Source organism: Pongo abelii, chromosome 20, assembly GCF_028885655.2.
Source record: "Pongo abelii isolate AG06213 chromosome 20, NHGRI_mPonAbe1-v2.0_pri, whole genome shotgun sequence".
NCBI classification, from domain to species: Eukaryota; Metazoa; Chordata; class Mammalia; order Primates; family Hominidae; genus Pongo; species Pongo abelii.
Genome location: NC_072005.2, coordinates 4,707,213 through 4,723,101, shown reverse-complemented (window position 1 = coordinate 4,723,101; position 15,889 = coordinate 4,707,213). Strand labels below are relative to the sequence as shown.

Sequence of the window (15,889 nt, the reverse complement as noted above, 5' to 3'; positions counted from 1 at the left end):
AACCTGTTCAGTGGCTGCGGCCTTATTATAGCCCTGGAAGGCTGCCACGGTTTCCAGTTTCCAAGGGAAGCTGCAAAACTTTTTATCTTCCCAGGAAAAGGAGTGTCTGGGCGCAGTGGCTCTTTCCTGTAATCCCCGTATTTTGGGAGGCTGAGGTGGATTGCTTAAGCCCAGGAGTTTGGGATCAGCCTGGCCAACACAATGAGACCCCTGTCTCTGTTTTTATTTTTTATTATTTATTTATTTATTTTGAGACAAAGTCTTACTCTGTTGCCCAGGCTAGAGTGCAATGGCACAATCTCGGCTCACTGCAATCACCGCTTCCCAGGTTCAAGCGATTCTCGTGCCTCAGCCTCTGGAGTAGCTGGGATGACAGGCACGCACCACCACACCCGACTAATTTTGTAGTTTTAATAGAGATGGGGTTTCACCCATGTTGGCCAGGCTGGTCTTGAACTCCTGACCTCAAGTGATTCTCCCGCCTCGGCCTCCCAAAGTGCTGGGATTACAGGCGTGAGCCACCACACCTGGCCAAAATCAATGTATTTTCTTTTCTTTTTTCTTTTAAGAGGTGGGGTCTTGCTATGTTGGCTAGTCTTGAACTCTGGGCCTTCAGTGATGATCTCATCTTACCCTCCTGAGTAGCTGGGATTACAGGCGTGTGCCGTTGTGCCTGGCTCTTTAATGTATTTTCTATTGCTTGAACCAGTTAATATTTTTCTTTAAATAGGCTTTAAAAATCAACCTTTATTTTTTGAGAATTAGATCTTGGTGATGGTTGTACAACCTTGTAAATATACTAAAAGCCCCTGAATTATCCACGTTAAAATGGAGAATTTTATGTTTTGCAAATTATATCTCCATTAAAAAATGTAAAAGCCATTAAAAATGTAAATGCCATTCAACTCGTATTTGTTTGTTTGTTTGTTTAGAGATAGGGTCTCCCTCTGTCACCCAGGCTGAAGTGCAGTGGTGCAATCACAGCTCACTACAGCCTCCACCTCCTGGGCTCAAGCCATCCTCCCACCTCAGCCTCTTGAGCAGCTGGGACCACAGGTGCACACCACCACACTCAGCTAATTTTTATATATTTCTTGTAGAGATGAGGGGGTGGGTCTCACTAAGTTGTCCAGGCTGGTCTCGAACTCCTGGGCTCAACCAACCCTCCCACCTCAGCCTCCCAAAATGCTGGGATTATAGGCATGAGCCACTGTCCCTGGCTGTGGGGCTGCACCTTAGATAATCCGGGAAGACTTCATGGAGGAGATGACATTGGATCAAGATCATTGCTTTAATCGACATCAAATGATTAATAAGTTAATAATTCAAATTAATACATTTGAATTAATATCAATAATTAAATCATGTCTATTAAGTTAACAGACATTCAAAGACAAGCTTTCATAGGAGATATCAAGGCACAGGGCGGAGGGAGGGGGTTGCTCCGGGGAATTCTGAATGTCCCAATTCATGCAGAAGTTCAAGGTGTCTTGTACAACCCACTGGAGAAACAGGATCTGGGACCGGCGCGGGCACATTCTCCCGGCCCAGCACAGGGGCGGTGCCACCCACATTCGGCCCGGGTCTTGCCTAATACATGTTTTGGTAAACACTCGGTCCGAGCACCCTCTGTTTTTTCCAGTCCCGAAGCTCCCCACAGGAATCCACACCCCGCCCCACCCCTCTCTCTCGGGACACGGATTCAATGTCCCGGGTGGGTCATCTGGCCTTTTCGGCCTGTGACGTGATTCGAGCTGTGCTATCTTTAACCTCCGGCAGGGGCGTTCTCCCCCGTCGACGTTGCTCAGATAACAGTCCTGGAATTCCATGGGGGTGGCGGCCCCCGGGGTCTGGCAAAGCCATCGGGGCCTGCTCGTTTCCCCTGCTGCTGCCCCAAGTAGTCAGAGGAGGACGTGAATTCCCAACTCGTTCACTGTTCGCTCGCTTAGCCCATATTTACAGGCCATCTGGCGGGGGACAGACCCTGGCCTGGGTGCTGAGGACCCAGCGGTGACCGAGACCCTCAAAGGGCTGGGGAGGGTCTGAGAAGGTCACTGACTGAGTAGATGAGTGAATGAGCAGAACTCCAGGTCCCGACTTCGTTCTGTGGAATCAGATTGGCAGCAGGCTGGGAAGGGCAGTCGGCAAGCTTGGGGGGGGGGGCCCACTTCCCCATCTCCCAGGTCAGGCTGGGCTGCCTGGCTCTCGACACCTTCCAGCAGGGGGTTAAGCTTTGACCCCGATGCTTCTGGGCTGGGTAAGCTTAGACAAGCCCCCTCCCCTCTCTGTGAGCCTGTTTCTCTGCGATCTGCTGGATCAGCCCTCACCTGAAGCTGGTAGAGCTTTAAGATGGCCTTCCTCTTAAGAGGGCTGTTTTTCCTACTTTATTATTATTATTATTATTTTTCTTCCATCCATGGGACTCTGATATGTTTTTCCTCCTTTAGAGGGCTGCTGTGTAAACAGGCAGTGCATTTAACCACAAATGACTTGGCTCACCCTCTTGGCTGTGTGGCCTTAGGCACTCCACTTGAGCTCTCTGAGCTTTTTTCCTCACTGATCAACGGCAGGTAGTCATTTTATTATTGTGAACATTTTTTGCTACCCTCCATGGCGTTGATGGCCTCATGTTTTTTTTTTTTTTTTTTTTTTTTTTGAGACAGAGTCTCACTCTCTCGCCCAGGCTGGAGTGCTGTGGCACGATCTCGGCTCACTGCAAGCTCCACCTCCTGGGTTCACGCCATTCTCCTGCCTCAGCCTCTCGAGTAGCTGGGACTACAGGCGCCCGCCACCACGCCTGGCTAATTTTTTTATATTTTTAGTAGAGATGGGGTTTCACTGTGTTAGCCAGGATGGTCTCCATCTCCTGACCTCGTGATCCACCTGCCTCAGCCTCCCAAAGTGCTGGGATTACAGGCGTGAGCCACCGCGCCCGGCCAGATGGCCCAATTTTACAGTAACTCCAGTTACACATGGATTACAGACCCTCTGGGGGCCCTCCTCAGGCCAAGCCAATTGGCACATCCCACTCCTGGGCTACTAGGATTGGGTCATGGAAGGACATGGGACCCAGGCTGGTCCCATCAGAGCGAATCTTGGTGTTTTTTGTTTTTTTTTGTTTGTTTGTTTGTTTGGTTTTTTGAGACAGAGTCTCGCTCTGTTGCCCAGACTGAAGTGCAGTGGTGCAATCTCAGCTCACTGCAACCTCCACCTCCTGGGTTCAAGCGATTCTCCTGCCTCAGCCTCCCAAGTAGCTGGCATTACAGGTGCCTGCCACCGTGCCCGGCTAATTTTTTGTATTTTTAGAATAGATAGGGTTTCACTGTGTTGACAAGGCTGGTCTCGAACTCCTGACCTCATGATCCACCCGCCTCGGTCTCCCAAAGTGCTGGAATTACAGGCGTGAGCCACTGTGCTCGGTCACGAATCTTGGGATGTAACTGGGAGGAAGATGTTCTCTTTTCTCCTGGTCGTCACTTTAGGACACCCACCCCACCCCAGTCTCAGGGTAGCTAGTAACCAGGTCTTTAGGAACAACTGGGATCTGCTGGATCAGCCCTCACCTGAAACTGGTAGAGCTTTAAGATGGCCTTCATTAGAAGGTATGAGGCTAAAGTTACAATCCCCAGGTCTGAGCTTTCAAAGCAAGCATTTAGCTCAGATGATTTTTGTGAGTGATTTTCTTGGGGTTAGGGGGCTGATTCTGGCAGATCCCCGAGGGAAACAGACGCTCAGGATGCAGAGGCAGGATGGCTACCTGCCCCAGGGATGGGAGAGCTTGTGCTAAAACAACACCAGAAAGCAGGGGAAAGGGATCCATGTGTCTGCCGTCCGGGATGGAGAATCAGCACAAGGTATGAACTCTGATGGTCCTGGGTTCCAATCTCAGCCCTTCCTTCATGTGCTGTCTGTGTCCTTAGGCTTTTTTTTTTTTTTGAGAGGGAGTCTCGTGCTCTGTTGCCCAGGCTGGAGTACAGTGGTGCGATCTCGGCTCACTGCAAGCTCCGCCTCCCGGGTTCACGCCATTCTCCTGCCTCAGCCTCCCGAGTAGCTGGGACTACGGGCGCCCACCACCACGCCCAGCTAATTTTTTGTACTTTTAGTAGAGACGGGGTTTCACCATGTTAGCCAGGATGGTCTCGGTCTCCTGACCTTGTGATTCGCCTGCCTCAGCCTCCCAAAGTGTTGAGATTACAGGCGTGAGCCACCGCGCCCAGCTGTCCTTAGGCATCTTAATGTTTCTTAGTAGCCTCAGCTCCCCCACCTGCCATACAGGACCTGCTTTGTTTTTTTGAAACACGGTCTCACTCTGTTGCCCAGGCTGGAGTGTGGTGGTGCCACTAAGGCTCACTGCGGCCTCAAACTCCTGGGCTCAATCAATCCTCCTGCTTCAGCCTCCCCAGTAGCAGCTGTGACTACATATCACTACGCCTGGCTAATTTTTTTTTTTTTTTTTTTTGGTAGAGACAGGATCTCACTTTGCTGCCCATGATGGTCTCAAACTCCTAGGCTCAAGCAATCCTCCAGCCTCGGCCTCCCAAGGTGCTGGGATTACAGGTGTGAGCCACCGTGCCCTACTAAAGTAGGCCAGGACCTACTTTAGATAGGTCCTACTTTGGCTTTTGACTGGGAGAAAGATGCTCTCTTTTCTGCTGGCGGTCATCTTGGGATACCCACCTCACCCCAGTCTCAAGGGAGCTATCAACCAGGTCTTTAGGAACAATTGGGATCTGCTGGATCAGCCCTCACCTGAAACTGGTAGGGCTTTAAGATGGCCTTCATCTGGCCGGGCGCGGTGGCTCATGCCTGTAATCCCAGCACTTTGGGAGGCCGAGGTGGGCAGATCATGAGTTCAGGAGATCAAGACTATCCTAACACGGTGAAACCCCGTCTCTACTAAAAATACAAAAAATTAGCCGGGTATGGTCGCGGGCACCTGTAGTCCCAGCTACTCGGGAGGCTGAGGCAGGAGAATGGCGTGAACCCGGGAGGCTGGGCTTGCAGTGAGCTGAGATCGCACCACTGCACTCCAGCCTGGGTGACACAGCGAGACTCCGTCTCATAAGAAAAAAAAAAAAAGATGACCTTAATCTTAAGAGGGCTGTTTTTCCTACTTCACTATTTTTCTTCCATCCATGGGACTCTGATATGTTTTTCCTCCTTTAGAGGGCTGTTGTGTAAACAGGCAGTGCATTTAACCACACAAAATGGTGCCTGGCATACAGTAGGTGCTCAATAAATGCTCACTAGTACTGTGTCTCTCAGGAGACAGCTTTGAGAGCACCTACTGATTCAAACCCACTACTTTGATGCAACACCAGTCATACGACAGCCCAACAGCTGACACCTGTGGCACTGTCCAGTCCCAAATGAAACAAGACAGCAGGTGTGTGAAGGCAAGAAACAGGAGACACCCACCCTCAGGAGAAGAGCCCTCCAACCCAATGCACCATGGAAGCAGCATGTGGCGCCCCACAGCAGGACCTATCCCCACTGCCACGTGAGGCGGGCGCACAGGGATTAACCGGACGTTCGTATCGACAGCTCAATCCTTATCCCTAAGGGGGCCTGAAACCTGCCTGGCACATGGCAGGGGCTCAGCAGAATCCCACGGACCCAGCTAACGGGGTGGTGCTTTCTGGTGGGGGTTTGACTGTTCTAATATGGAGAAAACCTGAAGTTTAGAACGCAGCAAGTTTACACAAGGAGGTGAGATGAGATGGCAGATAAAGGAAAAAAAAAAGGGCATAGGCGTGGTGCCTCATACCTATAATCCCAGCACTTTGGGAGGCTGAGGTGGGTGGATCACCTGAGGTTAGGAATTCGAGACCAGCCTGGCCAACATGGTGAAACCCTGTCTCTACTAAAAATACAAAAATGAGGCCAGGTGTGGTGGCACATGCCTGTAATCCCAGCTACTCAGGGAGCTGAGGGAGGCAGGAGAATCACTTGAACCCGGGAAGCGGAGGTTGCCGAGACTGCACCACTGCACTCCAGCCTGGGCGACAGAGCAAGACTCCATCTCGAAAAAAAAAAAAAAAAAGAAAGAAAAAGAAAAAGGGAAGGGGGATTTCCCCACTAAGCCTGAACCAGCTCTAGGAAATCCAAGTTCACCAAAGATGCTTACTGGCTCCATTGGTGAGTTTTGCTGGAAGGCAGCCTCTGTCTGACCAAAAACACAAACACCAACGCACAGCTCTCCACCATCCCTGTCCCAGCTCCTCAGGGACCAGCTCCTCCTGAGGGAGCCTTCCTGTGAACGTCATTGTCCCCACCTTAAAGGAACCACCCTTCTCTTCTAGGGGTAACCCTACCCCAAAGCAGGGGTTTGGACTGTTAGTGGTTTTCGCTTTTTTTTTTTTTTTTTTTTTGAGAAAAGGTCCCACTTTGTCACTCAGGTGGGAGTGCAGTGGTGCAATCATGGCCCACTGTGGCCTCAACCTCCTAGGCTCAAGTGATCCTCCCACCTCAGCCTCTGAAGTAGCTGGGATTACAGGTGCACACCACCATTCCCGGTTAATTTTAAAAATTAATTGTAGAGGCTGGCAGTGGCTCACGCCTATAATCCCAGCAATTTGGGAGGCCGAGGTGGGCGGATCACAAGGTCAGGAGTTTGAGACCAGCATGGCCAATATGGCGAAACTCCGTCTCTACTAAAAATACAAAATTAGCCAGGTGTGGTGGTGCATGCCTGTAGTCCCAGCTGCTCAGGAGGCTGAGGCAGAATTGCTTGAACCCGGGAGGCAGCGGTTGCAGTGAGCCGAGATGGCGTCACTGCACTCCAGCCTGGGTGACAGAGCAAGACTCCGTCTCAAAAAAAAAAAAAAAAAAAATTGGAGAGACAGAGGTCTTACTATGTTGCCTAGGCTTCCCAAGGTGCTGAGATTACAGATGTGAGCCACCGTACCCCGCCTATTTTTTATTTTTGTAAAGACAAGCTCTCACTATGTTGTCCAGGCTTTTTTTCAAACGGCAACATACTGTTTTTCAAATGAAATTTTACACAAAGCCCCAGTATATAACATAGAGGCCAGGTGCAGTGGTTCATGCTTGTAATTCCAACACTTTGGGAGGCTGAGGTGGGAGGATCGCTTGAGTTCAGGAGTTTGAGACCAGCCTGGCCAACATGGCAAAACCTGCCTCTAGGGAAAATACAAAAATTAGCTAGGCGTGGTGGCAGGTGCCTGTAATCTCAGCTACTCAGGAGGCTGAAGCAGAAGAATCCTTTGAACCCGGGAGGCAGAGGCTGCAGTGAGCCGAGATCGCGCCATTGCACTCCAGCCTAGGTGACAGGGTGAGACTCTGTCTCAAAAAAAAAAAAAAAAAAAGCCCCAGTATATAACACAGACACCCCTCTGGCTAGGGGAGGTGGCCCTAGGTCTCTCTGTTCACTCACACCAATGCCATGGACTGACCCACCCACCTCCGACTTCCCCAGTTAACCCACGCCAAGGACGCATCAGGCAGGTGATTCTCTTTGAATATCTTTTTAATGACTTAAACACCAGCACGGAGACTCGCGATGTAAACGGCCTCATTTCTGTGCTCTGTGCTTTGGGAGGGACAGAGACGCCATTTCCCACCTTGGCTGAGTTAAAACCTGTCTTGTAAATTAATAAATAATTTCCTAACACGGCAAAAAAAAAAAAAAAATCCAAATGAGACCTAGTTTCCATCCAGGGACAGGACGTTTCTGGACACCCCCGGTCACTGCTCCTCCTAAGGTCCTGGCCGTGGCTACTGCAGGGAGGATGTAGTGAGAATGGCTTCCCTTCTGCTGTTTGCTGCTGTCTATGCCGGCCAAGAACCTGCTCCCATCTGCCTGGGCTGATGGAGTCTCGTTCTTGAGAAAAATCTTGCTGGGGCAGGTCCTCTGGCAGCCCCAGCACCTTACCCTGAGTCATGGGAACCTGAGACTTTGTCCAAACCTCAGCTGGAAGGCTGGTCTTGGCACTCAACGTCTTAGCTAGTGGATTTATCACATTAAGACTGTACTTGGGCCTTTTTCATGATGACTTGGGTCTCAATCCTCGGAGTAGCTGAAAAAACAGCTCAGGCCACCTGTGGATGCACCCACAATGAAATCAGAGGCCACGTGAGGTTTGCAAGGCGGACTGGCCTGTAGTTTTAACTCGGGCACTATGGCAATGCAGACCCAAACCAATTTTGCCAGTTCTTTGCTGGGTGGCAAAGTGTTGTCAGGCTTTGTGGTCACTCCTGATTTCTGTTTGGAAGCACAGTTCTTTTTCTAATGAGAATGGAAAATTAGAAAGGCCTGTAAAATCAGAGAGCCTGTAAAAGGCGGTAGAGTGGAGATGTATAAAAATGTACAATCGCCCATGTTTTAGGGGTTGACACCATGGACTTTTATCTCGCTTACCAAGTTCCTCACACATACAGCTCACTCCCTGCGGCCTCGGCCATCTCAGGCACCACAAAATCCTCACTGCTTGAAATTCACTTATGGAGTCCAACAAACAACTTTCTTTTTAAAAAAAAAAAAGGCAGTAAAATCTCAGAATTTCTGTGCAACGCTTGCAACCTGCCCACTTATTAAATAAACAGAACACCAAACCAACCGAAAGCTATGCAAGTGGCAGGCTGCCCTGGGCAGAGCCCTGCCTGTCTGCCAGGGACTACGGTGGCACGGGAGCAGGGCGTGATCATGCTGGAAGAAATGAGAGGTGGTCTCATTCCCTGAATTTCAAACTCTCATCTCAGGAGCCCCCAGTCCTAACACTGTATTCAGCAGCTGGAGTTATCCGGCCACGTAAAGGGACAAGGGAAGGCGGACCGTCCTCAACTTCTTCCTGTGTTTCTAGCAGGGAAGGAACACAATGGCTTCAGTCCCTCCGCCTCTAGGTAACAAGGCAAAGGCCTCCGTAACCCAGGCAGACAGGAGGTGGGGAAGGTCTTGTGTCTTTTCCTAACTCAGAATGAGTGAGCGGGCTCCCGGAGAAAGACTGTCCTCTTAGCACGTGACCCTGAAGGCTTCTAGCACCAAAGGCTCGCTAACACCTCCGACCCTGTCTGCAGGTAAAGAGGATGGGAGGCAGAACCCTTCTCCTGATTGGTGCATGAAGGAGGCAAGAACAAGCATCTTTATACCGCAGCCCGATTTCCCCCCTCTCAGCAGGAGAGGGGAGAGGGGAGGGTGCAGGCGTTCTGGGCAGGTCAGTGCAGTTCGATGAATGCCTCCAGATCTTCCGGGATGAAGCCCTTGTAAGGGATCTTGTTCTTATCCAGGGCCCGGGCCGCAAGGCACTGCAGGGTCACGTAGTTGAAGGGCTGCATGGTGCCCCTGGCCAGCAGCTTCTCGTCCAGCAGCTCGTAGGCCGTCTTCTTGAAGGCATTGGTGGCGTCCATGTGGGCCCCTGCTTCGATCAGGGCATTCATGATGGCCGGGCAGTTGTTCTGGGCTGCTATGTGTAGCGGGGTGTTGTTGTCAAAATCCCTGCTGTCCGGGTCCGCCCCGCAGTCGAGCAGCACTTTGACCACGTGCAGGGAGGGGAATCTGCCCACGGGGTAGCGGCCCACGTTTGTGGTGTCCTTGTCCACAGCCATGTGCAGAGGAGTGAAGCCGTTCTTGCCCCTGGGCGCGCACTTGAGCAGGCGGTAGACGGTCTGGTGCTTCAGGTGCTCCTGGCTGGGGGTGCACTCCACTTTCTCCAGCAGGTAGAGCAGGTGGAGGATGATGGCCAGCGCCTTGGTGAACTGGGCTGAGTCTCCGGGCTCCCTGGGCAGCTGCAGGGCCCGTTCCACTTCCCGGACCCCTTTGGTGAGGACCCCCATGAGGTCTGCAAAGCCGATCTGGGTGCCCAGGCTGCCTTTGGCGGCCCGGTCCTGAAGCACGTAGGAGAAGAGTTCCGCGAAGGAGAGGAAGCTGCTGGCGGTCATGGGGCTTAGAGGCTCCAGGTTGCTCTGTTGCATGTCCAGGGCGTACTTCCACAAGCGGATGCAGCGCTCGAAATTGCCCGAGTCGGCGTACACGGCGCCCCTGTAACGGATGTAATAGGAAGTGTCCGGGTGCGAGGGACCGAGGATGCGCTCCCGGATCAACAGGGCCTGCATGCGCATCTCATCCGGGTCGGTGATCAGCGCCTCCAGCTCCTCGGTGGTGTTGACCTCCCTGGAATAGTCATAGGCCAGGACCAGCTGTGGGGGCTCTGGTTTGGGCAGGTACTCGCCCCCCTGGTGACGCAGCTCCATGGCCCGCCTCCAGTGTTTAAGGGCCCCAAGCAGATCTCGTTTCTTATCCACATACGTAGCTCCCAGCAATTCCAAGGCTTCCACTGCAGCTTCCCGGCTGGTGGGACAGCAGCTTTCATAAGATTCCGCGTTCAGTGGTTCCTCCGGGGAGGAGCTGCAGCACGGAGGCCCCTGAGGCTGCGCGCACCTCTGGCTGGTGGAGGGGCCTTCTTGGGGCAGCCCAGGCTGAGCCTCTCCCCCTGCGACCTGCTCCTGGCCAGGTTGCTCCTGGATGAGGTACTCCACGATGTTGGTGTGGCCCGTCACGCTGGCCGCGAGCAGCGGGGTCATGCCGTAGCCGTCACGTTCCATGCGGGCCTTGCACCCCAGCAGCAGCTGCAGGATCTCCAGGCTGCCGGACTCGGCGCAGTCGTGCAAGGCCGTGTTGCCCTTGGCGCTGCGCCGGTTCACCTGGGCGCCCTGCTCCAGCAGGTAGCGGGCGATCTCACGGTGGCCCTTGTAGCACGAGATCATGAGGCACGTGTGGCCGTGCCGGTTGGCCACCTCCAGGTCGGCCTGGTGCTCGCCGACCAGGTAGCGCACCACCTCCAGGTGGCCGTCAAAGCAGGCGGCGCGGAGGGGCGTGGAGTTGGTGCGCGTGGTGCGGTTCACCGAGGCCCCGCGGCGCAGCAGGCTCCGCACCACGTCCAGGTGGCCGGCGGCGGAGGCGGCCCACAGCGGCGGCGCGCCCTCGATGGTCTCGCCATCGAAGTGCACCGAGCCACCGGCCTCCACGCTCGCGCCGCACCGGTCCACCAGGTACTCCACCACGTCCAGGTGGCCGTAGCGGGCGGCGATGAGTAGCGGCGTCCCCCCGCCGGCCACCTCGCCAGTCAGCTCGTCCAGTTCCTCCCGGCTCCGGCCGCTGAGCAGCTTCTGGAGCAGCTGCAGCTTGCCATCACGGGCGGCGTTGTACACGGCGGTGCGGAGGTCCATGGTTCGGGCCTCCGCCAGGCCATGGGCCGGCCGCCGGGGGACGGGGAGACGGAGGATCAGAGCCCGGACGGGCGGGAGGCAACCTTCACCGTCCCCCTCGCCGCCATCTTAGGGTCTCCTCGGGCGGAACAAAATGGCTGCCGCGACCCGACGTGTGGGATTACGCCGGGAAATGGAGTCCTTTGCGCGGGCCCACTCCATAGAACAGAAAAGGAATCTTGGGGGCTCAAGACTACACTTCCCCAAAGGCCAGAGGACAGCCCCTGAGAGCTGTGAGCGCACGGCATGGTGGGAATTGGCGTTCCAGTCTCAGCGCATGGCAGCGGAAGCTAGCAACTTGAGGACTACAATTCCCGTCATGCAGCGCAACACGACCTAGCTTGTGGGAACCGGCGAAATTTGGTGACGTACTTCCCGTGGCTGTCTCTGCGTCAGAGAGTATTGAAAAAGCAAGCGCGAGACCCTTAAGAACTACATTTCCCGAAAGGCATCACGAGCGACTCTGAGCCAATCAGGACCGAGACCGAAGGCTAAAAGCGACTAGAGGGGACGCGTCTGTTTTGGGCTTGGAGCATAGGCAAGCGGCCCACAGGCAGGGGGCGCTCGGAGGAGGCCGAAAAGCTGGACGGGTCGAAAACGTTTTGAGCTGGGAGAACGGTAAAAAATGACGCGCTCACTTCTTATTCTCACATTCATATATTCATTTATTCATTTACACACATTTATTTATATTCTAGTATGTGTCAATTTCCTTCTTTTATTTACGTATTTATTTTTATTTATTTCTTATCTTTCAATAACTTTGTGGGGTTTTTTGGTTTTGGTTTTTGTTTTTGAGACAGAGTCTCGCTCTTGTTGCCTAGGCTGGAGTGCAGTGCCGCAATCTCGGCTCACTGCAACCTCCGCCTCCCGGGTTCAAGCGATTCTCGTGCCTCAGCCTCCCGAGTAGCTGGGACTACAGACGTCCACCACCACGCCCGGCTAATTTTTGTATTTTTGGTAGAGACGGGTTTCGCCATGTTGGCCAGGATGGTCTCGAACTCCTGACCTTAGGAGATCCGCCCGCCTCAGCCTCCCAAAGTGCTAGAATTACAGGCGTGAGCCACTATGCCCGGCCTGACATGCTGACTTCAATTCTCTTGGATAAATACCCAGAAGTGGGATTCCTGGATCACCTGGTAGTTCTATTTTTAAATTTTTCTTTGGAACTTCCATACCATTTTCTATAATGGCTATACTAATTAAAATTACCATCAATAGTGAATAAGTGTTCTCTTCAAATCCTTGCCAACGTTTGTTACCTTTCATCGTTTTGATAATAGCTATTCTAGCAGTTGTAAGGTGATCCCTTTCCTGGCATTTTTTGACAACAATGAATTATATTATGAAAAAGAAATCTTTGGTGACCCGAATTCTTTATTTTTAAAGTTTATTCGAGGCGTAATATGTATACAATAAAATGCATTTTTAATAAAGAGGACAGGTTTGGCCGGGCAAGGTGACTCACACCTGTAATCTCAGCACTTTGGGAGGCTGAGGTGGGTGGGAGGATTGCTTGAACCCAGGAATTCGAGACCAGCCTGGGAAACATAGCACATCTCTACAAAAATACGAAAATTAGCCGGGCGTGGTAGCGTGCACCTGTTGTCTCAGCTACTCGGGAGGCTGAAATGGGAGGATCACTTGAACCTGGGAGGTCAAGGCTGCAGTGAGCCGTGATTGTACCATTGTACTTCAGCCTGGGTGACAGAGGGAGACCCTGTCTCTAAGATAAATAAATAAAAATAAATAAAGAGAACAGGTGTGACAAACATGCAGCTATGTAGCCAGTATCACAACCAAGATGTTCAACAACATCTTCATTCAGAATTGTTATCTCATACCGGCCGGGCGCGGTGGCTCACGCCTGTAATCTCAGCACTTTGGGAGGCCAAAACGGGTGGATCACGAGGTCAGGAGATCGAGACCATCCTGGCTAACACGGTGAAACCCCATCTCTACCAAAAATACAAAAAATTAGCCGGTGTGGTGGCAGGTGCCTGTAGTCCCAGCTACTCGGGAGGCTGAGGCAGGAGAATGGGGTGAACCCGGGAGGCGGAGCTTTCAGTGAGCCGAGATGATGCCACTGCACTCCAGCCTGGGGGACAGAGCGAGACTCCGTCTCAAAAAAAAAAAAAGAATGTTATCTCATGCCCTTTTGATCAACGCCTTTGTCCACCCGCAGCCACTGGTAACTGCTGATCTGTTCTCTGCATTTCACACTAACAGCATAGAAACTGAAAAATGCAGTATGTGGCCTCTGGGGTCTGCTGCTTTCATTCAGCACAATGCATTCAAGATGCAACTATGCTGTTGTGTGTATTAGTAGCTCGTTGCCTTTTATTATGGAGCAATGAGCCACCATTCTTTTATCCATTGTGTGATGGTTCTTTCCAGTTTTAGATGATTACAAATAAAGCTACTATAAACTTCTGCGTACAGGTCTTTGTGTGGAAATATGTTTTCATTTCTCTTGGGTAATGCCTATGAGTGTAAGCATTCTTTTTTGTTGTTGTTTTTTTCTTTTTCTTTTTTTTTTTTTTTTTTTTTTTTTTGAGACGGAGTTTCACTCTCATTGTCCAGGCTGGAATGCAATGTTGCGATCTTGGCTCACCACAACCTCCACCTCCTGGGTTCAAGCAATTCTCCTGCCTCAGCCTCCCAAGTAGCTGGGATTACAGGCATGTGCTACCACGCCTGGCTAATGTTGTATTTTTAGTAGAGACGGGGTTTCTCCATGTTGGTCAGGCTGGTCTCGAACTCTTGACCTCATGATCCGCCTGCCTCAGCCTCCCAAAGCGCTGGGATTACAGGCGTGAGCCACCTCACCCGGCCACCAATTCTTTTTTGATGCTTTCTCATGTGTGTTGCAACATGAAGAAATGCCTCCAAATAGGATTTCATGGCATATTTGAAATGTTTTTAATGAACAATTCAACTATTTGAAATATACATACACACACCCTGAAGTTGTTTTTTTTTTTTGGGGGGGGGGAGATGGAGTTTCATTCTTGACGCCTGGGCTGGAGTACAGTGGTGTGATCTTGGCTTGCTGCAACCTCCACCTCCCAGGTTCAAGTGATTCTCCTGCCTCAGCTTCCCAAGTAGCTGGGACTACAAGCGCGCGTCACTACACCCAGCTAATTTTTGTATTTTTAGTGGAAATGGGGTTTCACCGTGTTGGCGAGGCTGGTCTGAAACTCCTGGCCTTAAGTGATCCACCCGCCTCGGCCTCCCAAAGTGCTGGGATTACAGGCATGAGCCACCATGCCTGGCCACTTCATTGTATTTTAATGTCCTTCCACAGATGGCAACGTCTTGCAATATAATTGTTCTTTCCACAAAGCAATTACAGGATTTATTTAAAAAAATTAAAGGGAGTGTGGTCCAATAATAGGACAGCAGCTTAAAGTTGCATGTTAAATGTCTACTATTGAGACTTCCACAGTGCACCTGGGACTGGCCATAAGACCATTTAGGGGCATGAGAAGCTCCAGCCAGATGGACTTTGGTCAACCCCCGGGACACTCTTTTTGCCTGTTACAGTATTTGGCACCGTAGGGAGGCTAAGCGTTTTGAGTGAACATACTTTATGAACCATTTGCCTCTCAACACAGACAAGAGGTTAATTCTAAAAGCTGAATTCCTGGATTCAACAACCAAGTCCACAGCCAAACAGCTGCATGGCTTTGGACAGTGGCCCAAGCTCCCTGAACGTAGCTTTCTCATCTATAAAATGAGAATACAGGAGTGTGAGAGAGCAAACATGTCTAAAAGTGCTTTGTGGCCAGGTGCGGTGGCTCACGTCTGTAATCCCAGCACTTTGGGAGGCTGAGGCAGGAGGATCACCTGAGGTCAGAAGTTCGAGACCAGCCTGGCCAACATGGAGAAACGCCATCTCTACTAAAACTATAAAAATTAGCTGGCGTGGTGGCGGGCGCCTGTAATCCCAACTACTCAGGAGGCTGAGGCAGGAGAATTGCTTGCACCTGGGAGACAGAGGTTGCAGTGAGCCGAGATCGCGCCACTGCATGCCAGCCTAGGTGACAGAACGAGACTCTGTCTCAAAAATAATAATAATAAATAAAAATAAAAAATAAAAAAAGTGTTTTGTAGGCCAAGTGTGGTGGCTCAATCCTGCAATCCCAGCACTTTGGGAGCCCAAGGCAGGCGGATCACTTGAGGTCAGGAGTTCAAGACCCACCTTGCCAACATGGTGAAACGCCGTCTCTACTAAAAATAGAAAAATTAGCTGGGCATGGTGGCGGGTGCCTGCATTCCCAGCTACTCGGGAGGCTGAGGCAGGAGAATGGCTGGAACCGGGGAGGCGGAGGTTGTGGTGAGCCAAGATGGCACCACTGCACTCCAGCCTGGGAGACAGAGTGAGACTCTGTCAAAAAACAAAACAAACAAACAAACAAAACTGGGCCGGGTGCGGTGGCTCACGCCTGTAATTCCAGCACTTTGGGAGGCCGAGGCGGGCGGATCACAAGGTCAGGAGATCGAGACCATCCTGGCTAACATGGTGAAACCCTGTCTCTATTAAAAATACAAAAAAATTAGCTGGGGGTTGTGGCGGGTGCCTGTGTCCCAGCTACTCGGGAGGCTGAGGCAGGAGAATGGCATGAACCCGGGAGGCAGAGCTTGCAGTGAGCCGAGATGGCGC

At 51.8% G+C, this 15,889-nt stretch overlaps 1 protein-coding gene across 1 annotated transcript; it reads right to left on the bottom strand.

Moving 5' to 3' along the window:
- Window positions 1–7,471: 7,471 nt before the first annotated feature.
- Window positions 7,472–11,323, bottom strand: FEM1A (fem-1 homolog A). Its single transcript, XM_024238306.3, has one exon. The coding sequence runs from the start codon at window positions 11,182–11,184 to the stop codon at window positions 9,175–9,177; it is 2,010 nt and encodes a 669-aa protein (XP_024094074.1). The 5' UTR covers window positions 11,185–11,323; the 3' UTR covers window positions 7,472–9,174.
- Window positions 11,324–15,889: the final 4,566 nt, after the last annotated feature.

Coding starts and splice junctions, on each gene's coding strand:
- FEM1A (XM_024238306.3), bottom strand. CDS start 11,184: ATGGACCTCCGCACCGCCGTGTACAACGCCGCCCGTGATGGCAAGCTG.